Source organism: Belonocnema kinseyi, chromosome 2 (assembly GCF_010883055.1).
Source record: "Belonocnema kinseyi isolate 2016_QV_RU_SX_M_011 chromosome 2, B_treatae_v1, whole genome shotgun sequence".
Taxonomy (NCBI): domain Eukaryota; kingdom Metazoa; phylum Arthropoda; class Insecta; order Hymenoptera; family Cynipidae; genus Belonocnema; species Belonocnema kinseyi.
The window spans coordinates 121,129,602-121,148,907 of NC_046658.1; the positions used below are offsets into that span (position 1 = coordinate 121,129,602).

The 19,306-nt window shown below is 23.6% G+C and overlaps 1 protein-coding gene across 1 annotated transcript in view; it reads left to right on the plus strand.

Moving 5' to 3' along the window:
• The window catches only part of LOC117167812 (chondroitin sulfate synthase 1), a 70,764-nt gene extending 66,089 nt beyond the window's left edge, over positions 1-4,675 (plus strand). Inside the window, exon 7 of the mRNA XM_033353013.1 lies at positions 3,861-4,675. Coding sequence (XP_033208904.1) covers positions 3,861-4,161 — 301 coding nt within the window. The 3' untranslated portion in view covers positions 4,162-4,675. The remainder of the gene's footprint in view (positions 1-3,860) is intronic.
• Positions 4,676-19,306: the final 14,631 nt, after the last annotated feature.

Sequence of the window (19,306 nt, forward strand, 5' to 3'; positions counted from 1 at the left end):
ATATGTTTTTTTTAAGATTTCAGAAAATATTTTAAAAGATATTAACACATTTAAAGTGCTTTCCTAAAATTTCTAAAATGATTAAAAAATATAAGAAAAAATACGAATAAGTTTTAAGAATTTTAAAAACTATAAAGAGAATAACAAAAAATTTCTTAGTATTTCTGGAAAAATTTTAAATGATGTTTTTTTTACCAAAATTTATTTCAAGAGAACATTTCTAAAGATTTTAAAGCATTCCAAAAGATTTCGAACATTGACAAAAAAAATTTGGAAAATTTTAAATCAATTTTAAATAATTTTAAATGATATTTAGAAGTTTCTGAAAATTTTCAAAAAACTTAAAATAATATGTAGATTTTTGAAGATTTTGAAACAAAATTTGCAGCTGTTTAAAATGTTTTAAAGGATTCAAGATAATTCAACAATTTTTAGAAGATTCCTGGAAATATTTCGAGTGATTATTCATTTTGAAAATCTAATTTTAAGATAATACTTAAAAAGTTCTTAAAACATTACAAAACATTTCTGAAATTTTCAGAAACCAAAACGGAAGATGATTGAAATATTTTTAAAAAATTTCCAAGTGTCAAAAACTCCTAAATATTTTTTTAAGCGGACTTGATGCTTTCCTGAAACTTGATAAAATTTTGTAAGATAAAAAAAATCTTAGAAATTGTACTGTTTTAACCTATCTGAAATTTTCAAAAATTCATCTGAATTTTCTTGGGAAACCTAGGAAAATTATATTTGTCGAAACTTAAAGCAAATAAATAGAGAAACTTAAAAAATAGATTTTTTATTTTCTATGCATAATTATTTTTCCCTTTAAATTATAATTTGCATAAAATGTTTTCATTTTTGACTCAAAAATATTTTGTTTTGAAATTTTTTATTGTTAGAAAACTCATCTCTTTTGGTAGAAATTTCATATTTTTTAAAAACTAAAATTGCCACTATGTGGATCGAAAATTAAAATCTTTTTTTGATTGAGGATTGAACTATTATCTTTTGAACAATTTGAAAAAAAGAGTTTTTGAATAATTTTGTAAGATTTGAGGAGACTACATTTTTATTAATGTTTCTGTGAAAATTCCAAATGTTTGAGATTTTATTTCAAAAGAATAATTTTCAAATTTGAAGACTTCAAAATGTGTGTAATAAGAATCTGGAAGATAATTTTAAGACAATTTCTTTAATTTTGTATGAATATAAATTTGTTTAGAGAAACGGAATTTTTAAGAGTGGCAAGCTAATAAAAAAAATTCTTGATATTCATAGGAAAATTTTTTACGATTTTTTATTTAAAACATTTAATTTAAAGAGAAAATTGGAAAAGATTTCAAAACATTTTATATTATTTCCTCGAATTTTGAAAAGAGCGTAGAAGTCTTTGAAGAAAAATGTTTCAAAATAATATTGCAGTTTAAAAAATGTTGAAAAATTTTTAGCAAATGCATTTTTTTAAAGCTCAAACTAAAAAAAACTTTAGAAGCTTTAAAAGAATTTTGAAAGGTTTCGAAAGAATAGACCAATTTTCCGAAAATTCGTGGAAGATTTGAAATAATTTTTTGTTTTTGAATAAGCATTATCAGTTTGTTTTTTAAGTTATATAAATATAATTTTAAAGGAAATTTGTTTATCTCACAGAATTTAAAAAATGCTAAAAAAATTCGAGTTTGTTTGAAAGATATTTAAGATTTCTAAATGTTTTTTAAGAAATGAAAATATTGAATAATTTTTGGGAAATAATTTTAAGTTTTAAAATATTTGTATTCTCTTTAAAACATTTTAAATTCTTAAATATCATTTAAACTGATTTGAAGTTAGCTTAAACATTTTTTAAATCATTCAAAATTTAAAAAGTTGTCTGAAAATCTTCTATATTATTTAGAAATGTGTTAAAATGTTTGCAAAACTTTTTTAAAACTTAATTTTTCAAAACAAAAAAATTCTTGGGCATTTTCTCAGGAATTTTAAGAAAATTTTTTTGTCTTGAAATCTTTCCAAATTCTTAAAATTAAATAAATGTTTAAATTTTCAAACAAAAAAGATGACTCCTCAACGAAAACAGTTGAATTAATTTTAAAAACACCAATTTTCCACAAAACAGTTGAATCCTCAACCAAAAAAGATTAATTTTCAACCAGTTGTATTTTTAGCCAAAAAAGATTAAATATTTTCAAAAAGAGAAAAATTTCTGCAAAATAGTTTTTTTTCGTTTGATTTTTTAAAATATGAATGTTCAACAAAAATTTAATTTTCATACCAATAGTTAAATTTTCAACCAAATACATAAACTTTCTAATAAAAAGATTAAATTTCTACAAAAAAAGGAATTTTCAACCGAAAAATATTTTTCAGGCAAGAAAGATAAAAATCTTAGGCAAATTATAATTTGAAGGGGAAAATAATTTTAAAACGAAAGAAAAAATTAATTTTTTAAGTTTCTGTGTTTATTGGCTTTAAGGTTAAAGAAATATCATTTTCCTGGTTTTTTCAAGAAAATTCAAAAAGATTTTTGAAGATTTCAGATAGGTCGAAAAAGTATCTAGCAACTTTCGAAAAATTTGTTTATCATGCATTACTATTTTACAAGATTTTAGGATAAACTTAAGTCAGTTTAAAATTCTGCGTATTCGTTTTTAAAAATTTTAGAAAATCTTTGTATTATCTTGAAACCTTTCAAAATCTTTACAAAACTTCTAAATATATTACAGTTTTTTTTCAGTTTTCTTAAATTTAAAATAAAATTCTGCAAAATTAAAAAAGTTGCGTTAAAATATTACAGTTTCTTTTTTCAATTATCTAAATCTTTTTGAATGGTTTTAAATCATTTTAAATATTGTCTTAAAATAAATTTTCGTAAATAAAAAAAAATCATTTAAGATTTCTCAGAAATCTTAAGAAAATATTTTTATTCTCTTAAAATTGTTCACAATTCTTAAAAACCTTCTAAATTTTTTGTTTAACATCTTCAAAAATATACACTTTGCATTGAATATGTTAAAATATTTTAAAGCTTTAAATTATTTTTGTATGTTTTTAAAACTTCTAAATATCTCTTAAACTTATTCATTTTTTTTAATCTTGCAAAACCGGTAATAATAATATTTTTAAATCTTCTAAACTATTCCAAAATTTTAGGAAATTATTTGAAATGTGGTAACATCTTCTTAAATATTTTCTTTAAATTAATCTTTTAAAATATATAATCTTTTAAAATCTCTAAAAAGTTTTAATATTTTATTTAAAATTTTTTTAAATTTCTACATTATATTTATAATTTTTTTATAATACAATTATACATGGAATAAAGTTATTGTTTATTTTCTATTAATCATTTTTAAAGTATTTGCTCAAATGTTAAGAACAGAATGGTTGCCTTCATTGTGAAAGAATCATTTTTTATTCGAATTTTCTCTTTTAGGTATAAATGTTTAGAATAAAAATTCCTCATTTGGAAATTGAGATTTACGAAATGCCAGAAAATTCAAAAGTACAAACCGAAAAAGGCACCAATTTTATTAAATATAATTTTAAATTATCTGGAATTTAATATTATAATTTTCATAAATTAAATAATAATTCATAAATTAAACTTTGTTAAGAGGAAACTTCAGAAAGTCCCAGAGAATTGAGAAATTTATAAAATAATACTTCATTCAATTAAAGTATGTAATATTTCTTGAATTTAAATATCTTTCCCAAGAACCGGTATTGGACTTTTATGAATATTAAACGCCTCAACTTAACTTTTAAATTATTTCCCGAGATAAAAGGAAAATATAGCCGAGAAAAAATAAAAATGCGAAATTTATTTCTTATATAAATTTCTAGTTTGGTATTTTTGATTACAGAAGAGTTGGAGGTTTTGACTTGTCAATTCAAGGATGGGGAAAAGAAGACGTCGATTTTTTCGAAAAATCTGTGAAATCGGACCTAGAAGTATTTCGAGCTCCGGATCGGAATTTAATTCACGTTTATCACGGGGTTGACTGTGACTCTGAACTTTCCGATGTTCAATTTTCCATGTGCAAGGGCACAAAAGCGGACACTTACGCGGGAACGGAACAACTCGCCAATCTTATTTATCAAAACCCGGAATACTTACGATTCGCGAAAATGAGAAGGTTCCGAAATACGAAACCTGGTGGATGAACATTTATATGATACATGAGCGTAATTTAATTAAAAATCTCTCAGTTTCTTCAGCTGGGAAATGAACTTTGTACTTTAGACGACACTGAATTTCGGCAAATCCAAAGAATTTTTTATTTCGATCACGTTAAAAAAGGCTGGAAGCTGTATTTGTTATTTTTAACACCTCATTTTTCGAACTATCGAATGCCAGAATAGCTATTTTGAAGATTTGTAAATAAAATGTAGAATAATAAGAATCCTAAAGACTTTAAGCTAGTTTTAGATTTATTTTGTATAAGACAATTAGTCGCGTCGTTGCTTTCTGATAGTAAATGATAAAATGTAAAAGAGTGTACTGACGTGAGATCGAGACTCGATTTTGTTGCAGCTCAAAATATATAATTTTTAAGGGTACTTTCTGTTAAAAGTGCATTCTGACCGATTTTTTAAAGTTTTAGTTTACATCATGCATATAATTCTTTTCAAAGATGCTTTTGCTCTCTCAAATAATAAGTGTGTGCTGAAATAGTTATAAATAAATGTGATATTACGATGCCTTTTAAAAACTTTTTTAATTTTTTAAATAAGCAGGGTGGCTTCTTAAGTTTGCAAAAAAATACCTGACAATTCCCGGTATTTTCCGGGTATCTCAAGTTTTTCCAGGTTTTTCCAACTTTTTCTAGGTTTTTAAAATAATTATATAATATTATTTTTATATTTTATTATATTATTATAAAGTTTTTTCAGTTTCTAGTAGTTCAATTAATATTTTAAGCATCATCGATTAATTAAATAATACTAAAACATAATTAATCATTTCTTTAATTTCTCCTTAAAGTTCATAAATTTTAATAATAATAATAATAATTCAAACAAATTTTTATTTGATCTTCTTATACTTAAAATTTCGTGCATATTTTCGTAAATTTGCTGTGGTTACTATATAAAATTTAATTTAAAATGCTTTAAATTCCATTTTTTTAGTAAAAATATTAAATTTGCAACAGTATAGATCAATTTTTAACCAAATAATAAAGCTTTTAAACCGAACAGATTAATTTTCTACAAAAAGATGACTTTTAACAAAATACATGAATTCTCAACCAAATAGCTGAATTCTAAAAAATGTTAAAAAATCAGTTTTCAACCAGAAATGGAATAGTTAAATTTCTAGTAAAAAATTAATTTTCTACAAAAAAAATACTGCAATCAAATTGATGATTTTTCAACTAAATTAATGAATTGTTAACTGGAATAGATGAATTTTAAACCCAAAATATGAATTTTTAACAAAAGTGTTTTTCTTTCAATCAAGTAGTTTTATGTTCAACTGAAAAGATGAATTTTCAACTAATAATATAAATATTTAACTGAAATACTTCAATTTTCAGCCGGAAAAAAATTGTAACCAAATATTGCATTTTTAACTAAAAAATATTAGTTTTCGACTATAAACGGAATAGTTAAATTTATAGTACAAAAAATAATTTTCTAAACAAAAAAATGTCAACTATGGTGATGAGTTTTTAACGAGAATAATGAATCTTCAACTGGAATAGATGCATTTTTAACCAAAAAAATTTTTAACCAAGAAGATTAATTTGTACGAAAAATACGAATTTAAAAAAAATAAATTTTCAATTAAAACAGGTAAATTGTCAATAAACTATGGAATTGTTAAATTTGCATTAAAAAAATTAATCTTTAAACAAAGAGATGAATTTTCAAAAAATAGGCTGGAATAGATTAATTTTAAACCAAAAAGATTAATTTTTAACAATTAAAACTATTTTTAGCAAAATACACGAATTTTCATAGCAATAGTTGAATTTTCAATTTAAAAAATATCAATTATTAAGCAAACAGTTGAATTTTCAACTAAAAAATATCAATTTTCTACCTAAAAAGGAATAGTTAAGTTTTCAGTTTAAAAAATTACTTTTCAACCAAACTGATAAATTTTCAACTAAAGTGATCAACTGGAATAATGAAATTTTCAACAAAAAAGATTACTTTTTAATAAATACAATTATTTTTTTAACAAACTACATGACTTTTTACCCCAATAGTCGAATTTTCTAATAAAAAAATATTCATTTTCAACCAAATAGTTGAATCGTCTACTAATAGAAAGATCAATTTTAAATCAAAAATAGAATAGTTAAATGTTAAGTTTTCAGTAAAAAAATTACTTTTCAACCAAACTGATACATTTTTAACTAAAACGATAAAAAATATTATTTCCTAACTTGAAATAGAATAGTTAAATTTTCTATATAAAAATTAATAGTATAAAAAATAGTTTAAAGTTTAAACTGGAATAGTTAAATTTTCAGTGAAAACAAAATAGTTTTCAGTCAAAGAAAAAAAGAATTTTAAACAAAATATATAATTTTTTAACCAAAGAGATGAATTTTCAATTAAAATTATGAATCTTCAACACAAAAAATATTTCTTATCAAAAGACTAACTTTCAACTTAGTAACTAAATTTTTATTTAAAAAAAGATGACTTTTGAACGAAAAATGTTGAAATTTCAACTAAAAAAGACGACTTTTTAACAGAAGCTGAATATTCAATTAAGAAATATTTTGCACTTAGAAGGAAAAAAAATTGGAAATAAACAGTTAAATTTTCAACAAAATGCAATTATTTTAAACCAGATACTTGAACTTTTAACTCACAACGATAAATTTCTAACAAAAAATAGAATAGTTCAATTTCCATTCCAAATAATATTAATTTAAAACAAAATAAAAACGAATTTTTAACAAAATATTGAAATACAGTACTATAAAGATACTTTTACAAGTGAAAAATCATTGGGGCCACTGAAAAATTGCAAAAAATATAATAACCGACGCTGTAAAATTCCCGAATAATACAATTCATCACAGTTTATAATATTACCGAATTTGAAAATTCCCGACAAACCATTGCCAAATTAGAAAATTCATGAATTTAAACCATTAATTTTTTTCTAAGTATTATTTATTAATTACAAATACGAGTCAAATATTTTTAAAAAATTATTTTGAATGTTTAATGAATCTAAAATTATTGTTTCAATTAAAAATAACAATGATAACAATAATAGCAATAATTGAACAAAAATTCCGAATTTCAATTTTTCAATTTCAATTATTTTTATTTTAAATTCAAAACATAATATTAGAAACTTTAAATATTAAAAATAATTTACTTTCGCAAATATTTAATTATTGTATTTTTGAATCAATAAATAATATTTATACGAAAATTTTTAATTGGTGTAAATTCGGGAATTTTATAATTTGGCAATTTTCTGTTAGAAATTTAAAAATTAAGCACTCTCGAAAATATTTCCTGACTTAAAAGAAAAACTCCCTGACATTTTCAGATTTTACAAATAGGAACACCCTATCTTTTAATTTATTATGTAATTAATGAAATTAGTTAATTTGAATCGTATTATTTTTTAATTTATTTATCAGTTTCCTTATTTATTATATTTTCTATTTAAAATACGACAAATTAAAAAAAAAGGAAGACGTTCGAATAAGTTCTGGTATTAATCATCCGAAAAATTACAGCTTTTTTTAAAGGAGAGAGAGTAGGTTTTGTTGAAGAATCATAAGGAGAATCAAACGACTTCAATGAACCATAATATAGCATCATTACGATCATATAATGACGAGATATCACCCTTTAAATTACAGGCTGGAACAACGCAGGAAACGGTCGAGACTTCCCTCGTTTTCATCGCTACTACTGTTACTTTAAAAAGCAGCTATAATCCATTCCGCAAGGATAAACGAAATGACTCTTTATTAAAGTCTAACGAGTCCATTCACTTGAAATTGATCATTTTTTTCACTTAAAAGTAAAAAGATATGATTTATTTAAAAAAATATTATTATTTATGTGCACAATCAGAAAAGAAGAAACAACCTTTTTATAAGAAACTGTATAGTTTTTAAATAATTTTAATTGTTTTTTTTTTAATTATTTCTGCCATTAATTATAGAATTTGTTTATTTAAGTTGGATGTACTTTGGTTGTTGGAAATCCATTCGAGGCGATATAAAAAACGAAAAAACATCAAATTGATTAAACAGTTTTATATGTTTTAAATTGTTCTTATAATGAAGAATACTATTCTGTATTAAAATATATTTTTTTTGTTATTCATCCCTTTTTTTGTTAAAAATCCTACTATTTTGTTGAGAATTCTTTTTTTTTCAGTTGAAAATTAATTGTCGTTTCTGAAAATTTAACTAATCCTTTTTGACTAAAAATTCAACTATTACAATTTTTATTGAAAGTTCATATTTTTTCTTTGAACATACAACTAATTGGTTGAAAGTTGAATCACTTTGTTAGAATTTCATTTTATTGATTTAAGATTTAACTATTTTGTTGAAAATTAGATTTTTTTAGTTGAAAATTAATTTTCTATTCTGAAAATGTAACTAATTAATTTTTAGCTGAAAATTGATTGTTGAAAATTCAACTATTACATTTTTCATTAAAAATTCATATTTCTCATTTGAAAATTCAACTACATGGTTGAAAATTTAAATATGTATTTAAAATTCGTTTTATTGGATCATCATTTTAGTTAAAGAGACATCTTTTTGGCCCTATTTTGTTTTTTACTGGAAATTTCACTATTTTGTGTCAGTTGAAAATTGATCGTTTTTAGTTGAACATTAATATTACATTCTTTATTGAAAATTAATTTTTTTCACTAAAAATTCAACTACATGGTTGAAAGTTAAATTGCAGAATTCATTACTTTGTTAAAAATTAATTTTATTGGTTAAAGATTTAATTATTTCGCTGAAAATTCGTTTTTTGTTGTTGTTTAAAATCAATTTTCTTTACTAAAAATTTAAGAAATCCATATTTTGTTGAAAATCGGGTTTACTTCAAAATTCTACTATTACAAATTCATATTTTTGGTAGAAATTTTGGGCAACTGAAAATTGAACTATTCTTTATTTGGTTGAAAATGGATCGTTTTTAGTTGAAAATTCGTATTTTTCTTTGAAAATTCAACTACTTGGTTATAAGTTGAACTATTTGTTGAACATTCGTTTTATTGGTTTCAGATTCATCATTTTGGTTAAAAAATCATGTTTTTGGTTTTCTACTGGAAATTTAACTACTTGTTTGAAAGTTGAATTACTTTGTTAACAAAATAATTTTATTGCTTTAATATTTTATTATTTTGTTGGAAATAAAAAAATTTAATTAAATCCATTTTTGGCTGGAAATTGATCGTTTTTAATTGAAAATTCAACTGTTGCATTTTTATTGAAAATTCCTCTTAAGGTGAAAATTTTGTTTAATATAAAATTTAACTATTTCATGTTTTGTTAAAAATTTAAATATTGCATTTTTCGTTAGAATTTCATCTTTATTGATTGAAAATGTAACTACTTAATTGAATGTTGAATTAATTTGTTAAAAATTCATTTTATTAGTTAAAGATCCACCTTTGATTGAAAAATTAACTATTTCGTTGAAAATTCTTCTTTTCTGTTCGTTAAAAACCAATTTCTTGAATTGCTAATTTAATTATTCCATTTTTTGTTGGAAATGAGTTTTTAGTTGGAAATTCAACTATTAAATTCGTCATTAAAAAATTATCTTTTACATTTAACTATTTTGTTGAAAAATTCGTTTAAAAAAAATAATCTTATCAATTGAAAATTTTAATATTGCTTTTTAGATGAATATTCAATTATTTGGTTGAAAATTGTTGTATTTGGTCCAAAATTCGTCTTTTTCGATAGAAACTAAAATGTCTAAATATCATTTGAAACAATTCAGTTGTCCTAATTTTTTCTTAAATCTTGAAAAATTATTCAAAAAACTTCTAGATTCATTTTCGACATATTTTGAAAACTTCAAAATCTAAAATTAATATTTTTAAATACAACTTAAATTTTTAAGATTATTTTCGAATCCTTTCAAAACTTCTAAAATCTTTTGAAACAATTCAGTTTTACTGAAGTTTTTAAAATCTTATTATTTATTTAAAAAAGTTATTTAAAAGTCTTTCACATATTTTGAACTTTTCAAAACTAAAATTAATCTTTTAAAATAGAACATAAATTATTTTAAGTTTTCTCATAAATTTAATTGTCGGTACCGGTAGTTTTTCTTTTAGCGGTACCGACTATTTATTTGTACAAATTTTAGTGGGAACAAGAACAAAATTATTCATTATTAATACCTTCGAACAAAATTATTTCTCGATATTAAAAAATGATTTACAATTTAAATTTGATCTTTCATAAATAATGTTAAGAAACATTTAGAAATAAATTTTATTTGTAAAATAAAATTACTTATTTGAAATGACGAAAAATGTAATACTTGATATTTCACTCCAGAAAAATTTTTATATAAAAAAAAACAATTGAATTCTTCATAAGAAAATTCATCAAAATAGTTGAAACCACAACCAAAAAGATGAATTTAGAACTAAAATTATGAATCTTCAACCAAGACGAATTTACAATAAAATAGTTGAATCCTCAAACATTTTGCATTTTAATACAAAAAAATATATGAAATTGCTCCCAAAAGAGATGAAATTTGAAAGAAAAAAAGATGAATTTTCAACAAAATTGTTTGAATTTGCAACCAAAAAAGATTTCAGCGACTATTTTTTATTTTTGTTCGTTAATTTGCTGTAAAGTTATGAAAAATAAAGTATCTAGAAAAATTCTAAGATTTTTATTTTACTTTACGGGATTTTACCAAATTTTAGGGAAATTTGAGTAGTTTAAAGGATATTTACGAACTTTTCATGTTTGGGAAAAATTCAAGACTATTTTATGAATATTCGAAAATCTTTAAAAATTTCAAACTTTCAAAAAATCTTTAAAAAATTCTAATAATTCCTAAATAATTGTATAAAAGACTCGATTTATTCCTAAAATTGTCTTAAAATCTTCCGGATTCTTTTTTGGTAATTTTAGAAATATTTGTATTTCAATGTTTCATAATATTTTAAAATGTTTTCTTAAAATAAATTTAAAAGAATCACTTTAAATATTCCAAGATTTCGTAAGAAAATGTTATAGCATTTTAAAAATCCAGAAAAACAAACTAATATGAACAATTTAAGCCAAACAACGCATGATACGAAAAACATTCTTGAGAAGAAAAACGTTGCTTTTTGAAAGCCCTACAAGATTATGATAACAACCTTTTCAATTTGGTCAAATAGTTGAAAATTCAACATTTAATCGTACAAAAAAGTTTTGAAATCACATTTTTTCAAGATGTAAACATTTTATGCACGGTTGTTCAAAGTACTTCAAAACATAAACAATTTATACTTCTGACTTTTTTTTAAAAAGAAAATTATCAGAGTTAGAGCATTTTCAAAACCCCCAAAAAAACTAAAATGAACATTTTAAGCCTAACAACGCATGATATGAAAAAAAAGTCCTACAAGATTATGATAACAACTTTTTTAATTTGGTCGAAAAGTTGAAAATTCCAAATTTGATCGTACCAAAAATGTTTTAAACTACAGTTTTTCAAGATTTGAAAATTCTATGTACGGTTGTTCATAGTACTCAGAAACTCAAACAATTTATTCCCATGACTTTTTTCTATAAAAAGAAAATTATCAGAGTTAGAGCATTTTCAAAATAAAAAAAAAAACTAAAATTAACATTTTAAGCCAAAAAACGCATGATATGAAAAAAAGTCAAGAGAAGAAAAATTTTGCTTTTTGAAAGCCCTACAGAACTATAGTAACAACCTTGGAAAGAACTACAAATTTATAATGAATAACTTTTCGACACAAGCTACGAAAAAAATGAAACAAAACTTGGTCATCCAAAAAAGAGCTATAATTTTTGATAGGACACGTAGTTTTTGCTTTAGTCGTAAAAAATAACATTCAAAATAAAAATATTAAATTTTTTTGAAAAAACGACACAAGGTATGAAACTAAAATCAACAGGCAAAAGTTGTTTGCCTAAAAAGATATACAAATTTATTATTAATCATTTTTCGATAGGACGAGTAAATTTTCTTTTAATCGTAAAAAATAAGATTAAAAATAAAAAAATTAAATTTTTGGAAAAAGTACAGAAAAGACGAAAAAGGACATAGGATCCTATATAGGACCCTATATAGGTTTCTGTATTAGACCCTATGCAGATGCGCAGTAGTTTTTATTTAATCGTAAAAAACGAGATTCAAAATTTTTTAAATTATAAAAGCAAGGAAATAAGAATTAGTATTATTCAATTTTCATCCATATTATGAATTGTAATGATATACATTTATTGAAATGATACATGTTTCAGCGCAGCTTACAATAAAATTTCAAGCAAAATAAGAAACAAATATAAAAATAATCGTAAATGCTCTTTATTTTGTAATTTTGTAATAAGCCATCTCAGGCAGAATTACATAAAAAATGTATTATAATTGATATAAAAGTGTTGTGTATAATGTAGAAAAGTTGACATGCTGGACAAAATCGAGTGCTAAGCACGAGATACGTGATGAGAATGTGTTCGTTAAAGCCGAAAGAGCTTTAACAAAAGAGAGTTCACAATCACAAAATTACAGTTGTCGGTCCGTTGACCTTTGATTTTAAAAGGTCTGTGCACGAATGCGGGAGAAATGCAAAGACCAAGCGCGAAGTCCGATTGCCATCAGCCGCGTGCCGTCGGTGCGCTAAAACTCGAGTTAAGCTCTTTTAACGAAAGAGAATTCAAAATCACAAAATTACAGTGGTGCATGTTTTGAGTCTTAATTTTAAAAGGTTTGTGCAAAAATGTGCGAAAATATAAGGACCGAGCGCGTAGCGCAAGGTAAATACATAATCGAGCGCGAAGCGCGAGATAAATACATCAGCAGATTTTTTAAATTACAGTTGAAAAAAGTTTGGTAACTCACGTTCACTAATTGGATTTTATTTTATGTTTATCAACTGAAATGAAATTAATTTCATAGCCAAAATTTTAAAAAATAATATTTTTACCAGTTGAATTTCAATATTTTAACACAAAAGCATAAATTTTCAACTAAATAGATTTTTTTCTACCAGAAAATACGTATTTTCAACGAAATAGTTACATTGTTAACCGAAAAGTTTAATTTTCAACTTAACTGAAGAATTTTTAATAAATAATTTTGAATACAAAATAAAAATTTCAAATAAACATTTATTCTTTAAATTTATTTGTGCATTTGTTTTTAAAGTTATAGAAATATATAATTTTCCTAAGATTCTCGAGAAAATTAAAAAAAAAAAGATTGTACAATTTAAGGGATGTCGAAAGAGTATATTCTTTATTTTTCATGATTTTTCAACACTTTAGGAAAAACTCGAGTAAGTTAAAAAGATATTCAGGACTTTCAGAAGTTTGGATCTTTTAAAACTATTTCTAAAATTTTGAAAAATCTTGCAAAATTATAAAAATAGCCCTTTAATCTTCCAGGTAATCTCGACATTTTTATAAATCCAGGGTGGCCGCTGGATCGGCAAACAGGGAAATGACCGGGAATTTTATGAAACTGGGAAAAACCCTGAATTTCTTTTTTGACCGGGAGTTTTACAATTTTTAGGGAAAAAAATCCGTCCAACTTAGATTTCAACCGTTTTTTAAATAATTAGTTAAATTGTGATCTTTTTCAATTATGATAGCATTCAGCGTATTTAAATTAAAAGAATTTCAAAATGCAGTTTTAAAGACTTAAGAAATTATAAATTCGAACCGTTTAAAATCGAAGATTTTTTATAACAAACATTTTAAGTTGATCAACTATGGATATGAATTAAATTATGATTTTTAAATTTGAATTTCGCTGTAAAATAAAAAAAAATTGATTGTAAAAAACGATTTGGCATCAGTTCACAATTTTATAACTTCCAGATTTTAATGTTAAACCACGTCATTTAAATTTTTCCAATTCAAAAAAAAAAAAGAATAATTACTTAATATTTACAAATATCTGACTGTACATGTAAAATCAGCAATTATAATTAAAATACTCAAAACGGAACAAAAAAACTAAACTTTGAAAATTACAATTTTAATTGTTCTATTTTAAAAAATTTAATGGATAAATAACAATTAAACAACTATTATTCTTGAAAATGATCGAGTAAGTTGAAGAAATATTTAGAAGTTTTGAAAAAATTCAAAATTATTTAAAAATTTGAAATGATTTCAAACAATTTAAAATAAGTGTCTACGTGTACCGATAAGGCCTGGATATTCTTACCAAAATTTCGGTGCAAATATTCCACGATTTAACTTGAAACCAAATATAGATTTTGGCAGATTTCGGACATTAAATTTAGAAGGTTTTTAATAATAACATTTTTTAAGATTGCTAGGAAAATTGAAAATGATTTTTTTTTAATTATTTGAAATTTGAATAATTTTAAAAGATATTTAGAAGTTGTGAAAAACTTTTAATAATATTTTTAAATTTAAAAAAATTCTAAACAACATGTAGATGTTTCAAGATCTCAAAATAGAATTTCGAAGCATTTTGAGGATTTTTAAACTATTTAAAATAGAAGTAATTTAACATAATTTAAACAGAGATTTTCCATTTTTTTTCAATTTTTAACCAATTCTGAGTTGGAACTACAATTTATCCAGGAGAATAACAATTCTCAATGGAAAATTGAATTTTTCCAACGAAATTATTGTTTAGTATTAAAACGAGGTATTTTCGAAAAAAATTAAATTATGAGTTGTAACAGGGAATTTTTTCAAAAAGTTCTAATTCTTACAATTAGTTGAAATGGAACATTTTCGAAAAGAATTAAAATTCTGGATTTAAACAGGAAATGTTTTTAAAAAAAATGAAATTCCGCATTTAAATAGGGAATTTTCATTAAGCATTTAAAATTATAACGTGGATTTATATTTTTGTAACTGAATCTTTGAAATCTACAGTCGATAAAAGTTAAAAATTTGTAATTTGGCAGTTTAACTACATTTAATTTAAAATTGTGCAATGGAAAAGTGTTCGTAGCTTACATATTATACGTGCAAATTATTGAGCATTTGAATACAAAATTTTCTAATATAAAGTTGTAAATATTTTTGATATAATAGTTATTCATGAATAATTTCGAATTGCAAGCTCTTGAAATTTAAAAAAATATACCAACGATTTTGGACAATTTAAATAGAAAAAGAAGTTGAATTGTATAATTTCTAAGTCGAAGCGCAAAAAATTAAAGAATTGTTATTTTATTTGGAGAATCACGAAATTAGAATGATCCTAGATTAAAAAATTAAAAATATGACAATGTAAAAACGTTAAAATTGTATATTTAAGATTAAAATTTTGGAAATTGGATAGTTCAAATGAAGAGTAATTGAAATTGTATTCTTTATAATTAAAAGCGTTCAAAATAAATAATTAAAGATTGAAGACTATTAAATTTGAATAATTTGAATTCAAAACGATTAAAATTTGACGATTTAATATTGAAAACTAAATTTAATCTTTCAAACGTCAAGCTTCTGATATTCTAGAATTTTAAATTGTCATGGCATAATAAAATTACAAGTTATCATTAAAACTAATTAAAAGACGTTTTCTAAAATAAAAAATGAATTAAATTATTTAGAATAAAAACCTTTTGAAATATATAGTAATTTTAAATGGGAAACATTAAAAATAAAAAAATGTATACTCCCAAACGTTGAAACTTAAACGAATAAGAAATTCATTTAAAACTGAACAAAATTTTAGTCACCAAAAATTATGTTATTAAAAGTTTTTTATGCTCTTGAAATTTCAATTATTGTAAGCAAATTAAAATCGCTTAAGAATTAATAATTTTCAAATTGCTAATAATACTTTTCAAAATTTAACCAATTCAATTTTTATTGAAAATTAAAACCTTAAAAAGGAAAAAATTAAAAATGTAGTTGTTAATAAAAATTCAGAAATCTAAAATTGTAACTACTTAAAATTATTGAAATTGTCCTTTCACTGATGCATCAATTTCAGATAGATTAATTTTCATTGTTTTTTATTTTAAACTTAATATTGTTATATGATTTCATTTTTTGAAAATGTAGTTTCATGCTTTTCAATCAAAAATTGCTTTATTTTTACATCCAAAATTATTAAATTCAAAACTGACTAACAAGGCCTTTAATATAAAATTTCGAAATATTTAATAGCGAAATGGATGGGCACATTCTCTTAGCGCGCCATGCGCGCGGCTCGCTTTGCTCGCGAGGTTGAGCGCGCCTACGGCGCGCGACTGTTGGTTCTCGCGCTTCGCGCTCGGTCTTTATATTTTCGAACATTCTTGCGTAAACCTTTTAAAATTAAAACTCAAAACATCCACCATTGTAATTTTGTGATTGTGAATTCTCTTTCGTTAAAAGAGCTTAGCTCGAGAGCTTGAGTGCACAGACCTTTTAAAATCAAAGTTCAACGGACCGACAACTGTAATTTTGTGAATTTTAACTCTTTTTTGTTAAAGCTCTTTCGACTTTAACAAACACATTCTCATCACGTATCTCATATATTGCTTATTAAAAAATTGCAAAATGAAGAGCAAATTGTATTTATTATGATTATTTTTATATTTGTTTCTTATGTTGCTTTAAATTGGATTCTAAGCTGCGCTGAAAAATGTATCATTTCAAGAAATGTATATCTTTACAATTGATAATATGCATAAAAATTGAATCATACTAATTCTTATTTCCTTGTTTTTATAATTTTTTGATTTTTGATCTTGTTTTTTTACGATTAAATAAAAACTACTGCGCATCTGCATAGGGTCTAATACAGGAACCTATATAGGGTCCTATGTCCTCTTTTCTGTCCTTATTCCAAAAATGTAATTTTTTTTATTTTTAATCTTATTTTTTACGACTGAAAGAAAGTCTATTCGTCCTATCGAAAAATGATTAATAATAAATGTATCCATCTTTTTAGGTGAACAACTTTTGTCTGTTAATCTTAGTTCATACCTTGAATCGTTTTTTTTTTCAAAAAAATTCAATATTTTTATTTTAAATGTTATTTTTTACGACTAAAGCAAAAACTACCTGTTCTATCAAAAAGTATAGCTCTTTTTTTGATGAACAAGTTTTGTCTAATTTTTTTTCGTAGTTTGTAATGTTAGTCGAAAAATGTTTATTTTTTTATTTTTAATGTTGTTTTTTACGGCTAAAAACAAAGACTACGCATCCTATCGAAAAGTGATTCATTACAAATCTGTAGTTCTTTCCAGGCCGCGCAATTTTAGCTTTTTAATTTTTTTCGTATCTTGCATAGTTTGTCCAAAAAAATGGAATTTTTGGAATTTTCATTATTTTTGGTACGATCAAATTTGTAAAGTTAAACTTTTCGACCAAACTAAAAAACTTGTTACCATAATCTTGTAGGGCTTTCAAAAAGCAACGTTTTTCTTTGCTTGAATTATTTTCACTATGGATAAACTTTCATAGAATTTTGAAATTTTGAAAAAATGTGGTTTCGAAAATTTTGAAAACGCGCTTACTTTTAGAATTTTGATTTAAAATAGCAGATTTAAGAACTTGTTCTTTCTTTTTAGACGTTAAAAAAGTGTGCCAAAACAGAATCCAATCTGATCAATTTTTCGAAAGTTATCGTGCCTACAGAATACAGACTACAAACACCTTCGTAAAAATCGTTTTTTCTGACTCAGTGGGTCTCAAAACGTGGAGATTTTCTGAAAACCGACAAAATGAAATTTTACATAAAACCAATACCTTCTTATTAGGATGAGAGTGTAATATATTATTGATAAGTATCACATGTAGTATCAAGTGATATTTAAAAGGACTGGATAGGTTTTTTTTTACTAAAAGATATAATTTTTCAAATCAAAAGTCATTTTTACCTTCACCATTACAAATTGCAGAATTTTAATTAATGCCAGAAATATTGTAAGCCTTTAAAGTTTAATTATTCTAAACACTGAAAATTATATAATTTCTAGTTGGAAATTTTCAAGAATTACAAAATGCGCAAATTATGAAATACGGAATACCCTGAAAACTGTTTTCAACTTTCACTCTTAAACGTACACAAATTTGTCCATAAAACTTAGTAATCTCGCTAATTGTAAACCGGATTGCATTGAAATAATCCACATTCTGTTTCGAAATTTTAGAAAATAATTTATAATATTTTGCAATCATTGTCAAATTTCTCTTAAAATTTATTTAAAGAAATAATAAAATCAGTTCAAATTTTCCAAGGAATTTTTGGGTAATTTTTCTTACCTTGAAAGCTTTTCAAATAAGAAATTAAGAAAAAGATCCCATTAAAATACTTCAACTACTAAAATGAAAAAAACAATAGTATATTTCAATCCTTGTTTACGTTTATTTTCAGTAATTCAAACTGAACAATAGTTGTTTACATACAAACAATTCAACTTGACAGTTTCTTTCTTGATAGTAGTGTACAAAAAAAGTATCAATAATGAAAGAAGAAGAAGAAGAAGATTAACGTGAACTCGCAGATCTTCGCACAACCACCTACAAAATAGTTTGACATAAAATTCGAAAATTTCTAAAGAACATTGTGCGTACGCGTCGTCTGACCTATAAAACACCATAATAAACCGTTTCCAGAAAATAAAACTCGGTAAATTAGCGTCTCTCAATTACTCTATTACCTAAAGATACTTCTCGCAGTGAAGATAAATATGGAAAACCACGTGCATTTTATAATTTTAGACAGATCCTTTCTGAAGCTACTGACAAGAAAAATTGATATCAATGGAGAAATTTCACAGCAAGGATCTCTTCAATTTTCGGAAATGAATTCTTTCAATTAGAGCAAGTCTGATTTGATATTTGATTGCAGCGCCTCCACCAGCGCTTATTTCACTAAATTCGGGTAAATTAAATTCGGTAAGTTCAGGTCCGAGTTCTGCGAAAATTTTAATTTAAGTAATCAAAAATACCCTTTTTTTATACAAAATATTAATAAACGTGTATAGCTTATTTGTTAAATTAAGTAAAAGAATAAGTCATTTAGTTTGAAGAAAAAAAATGTAATATTTTCATAACTGGTCACTTTTACTTCCATAGTTATGAATTTTACAAACTGAATTTTAGTGCTGCAAAAAAATAAAAGTACTTGTTTTAACAGCATTATCTATTTTTTTACC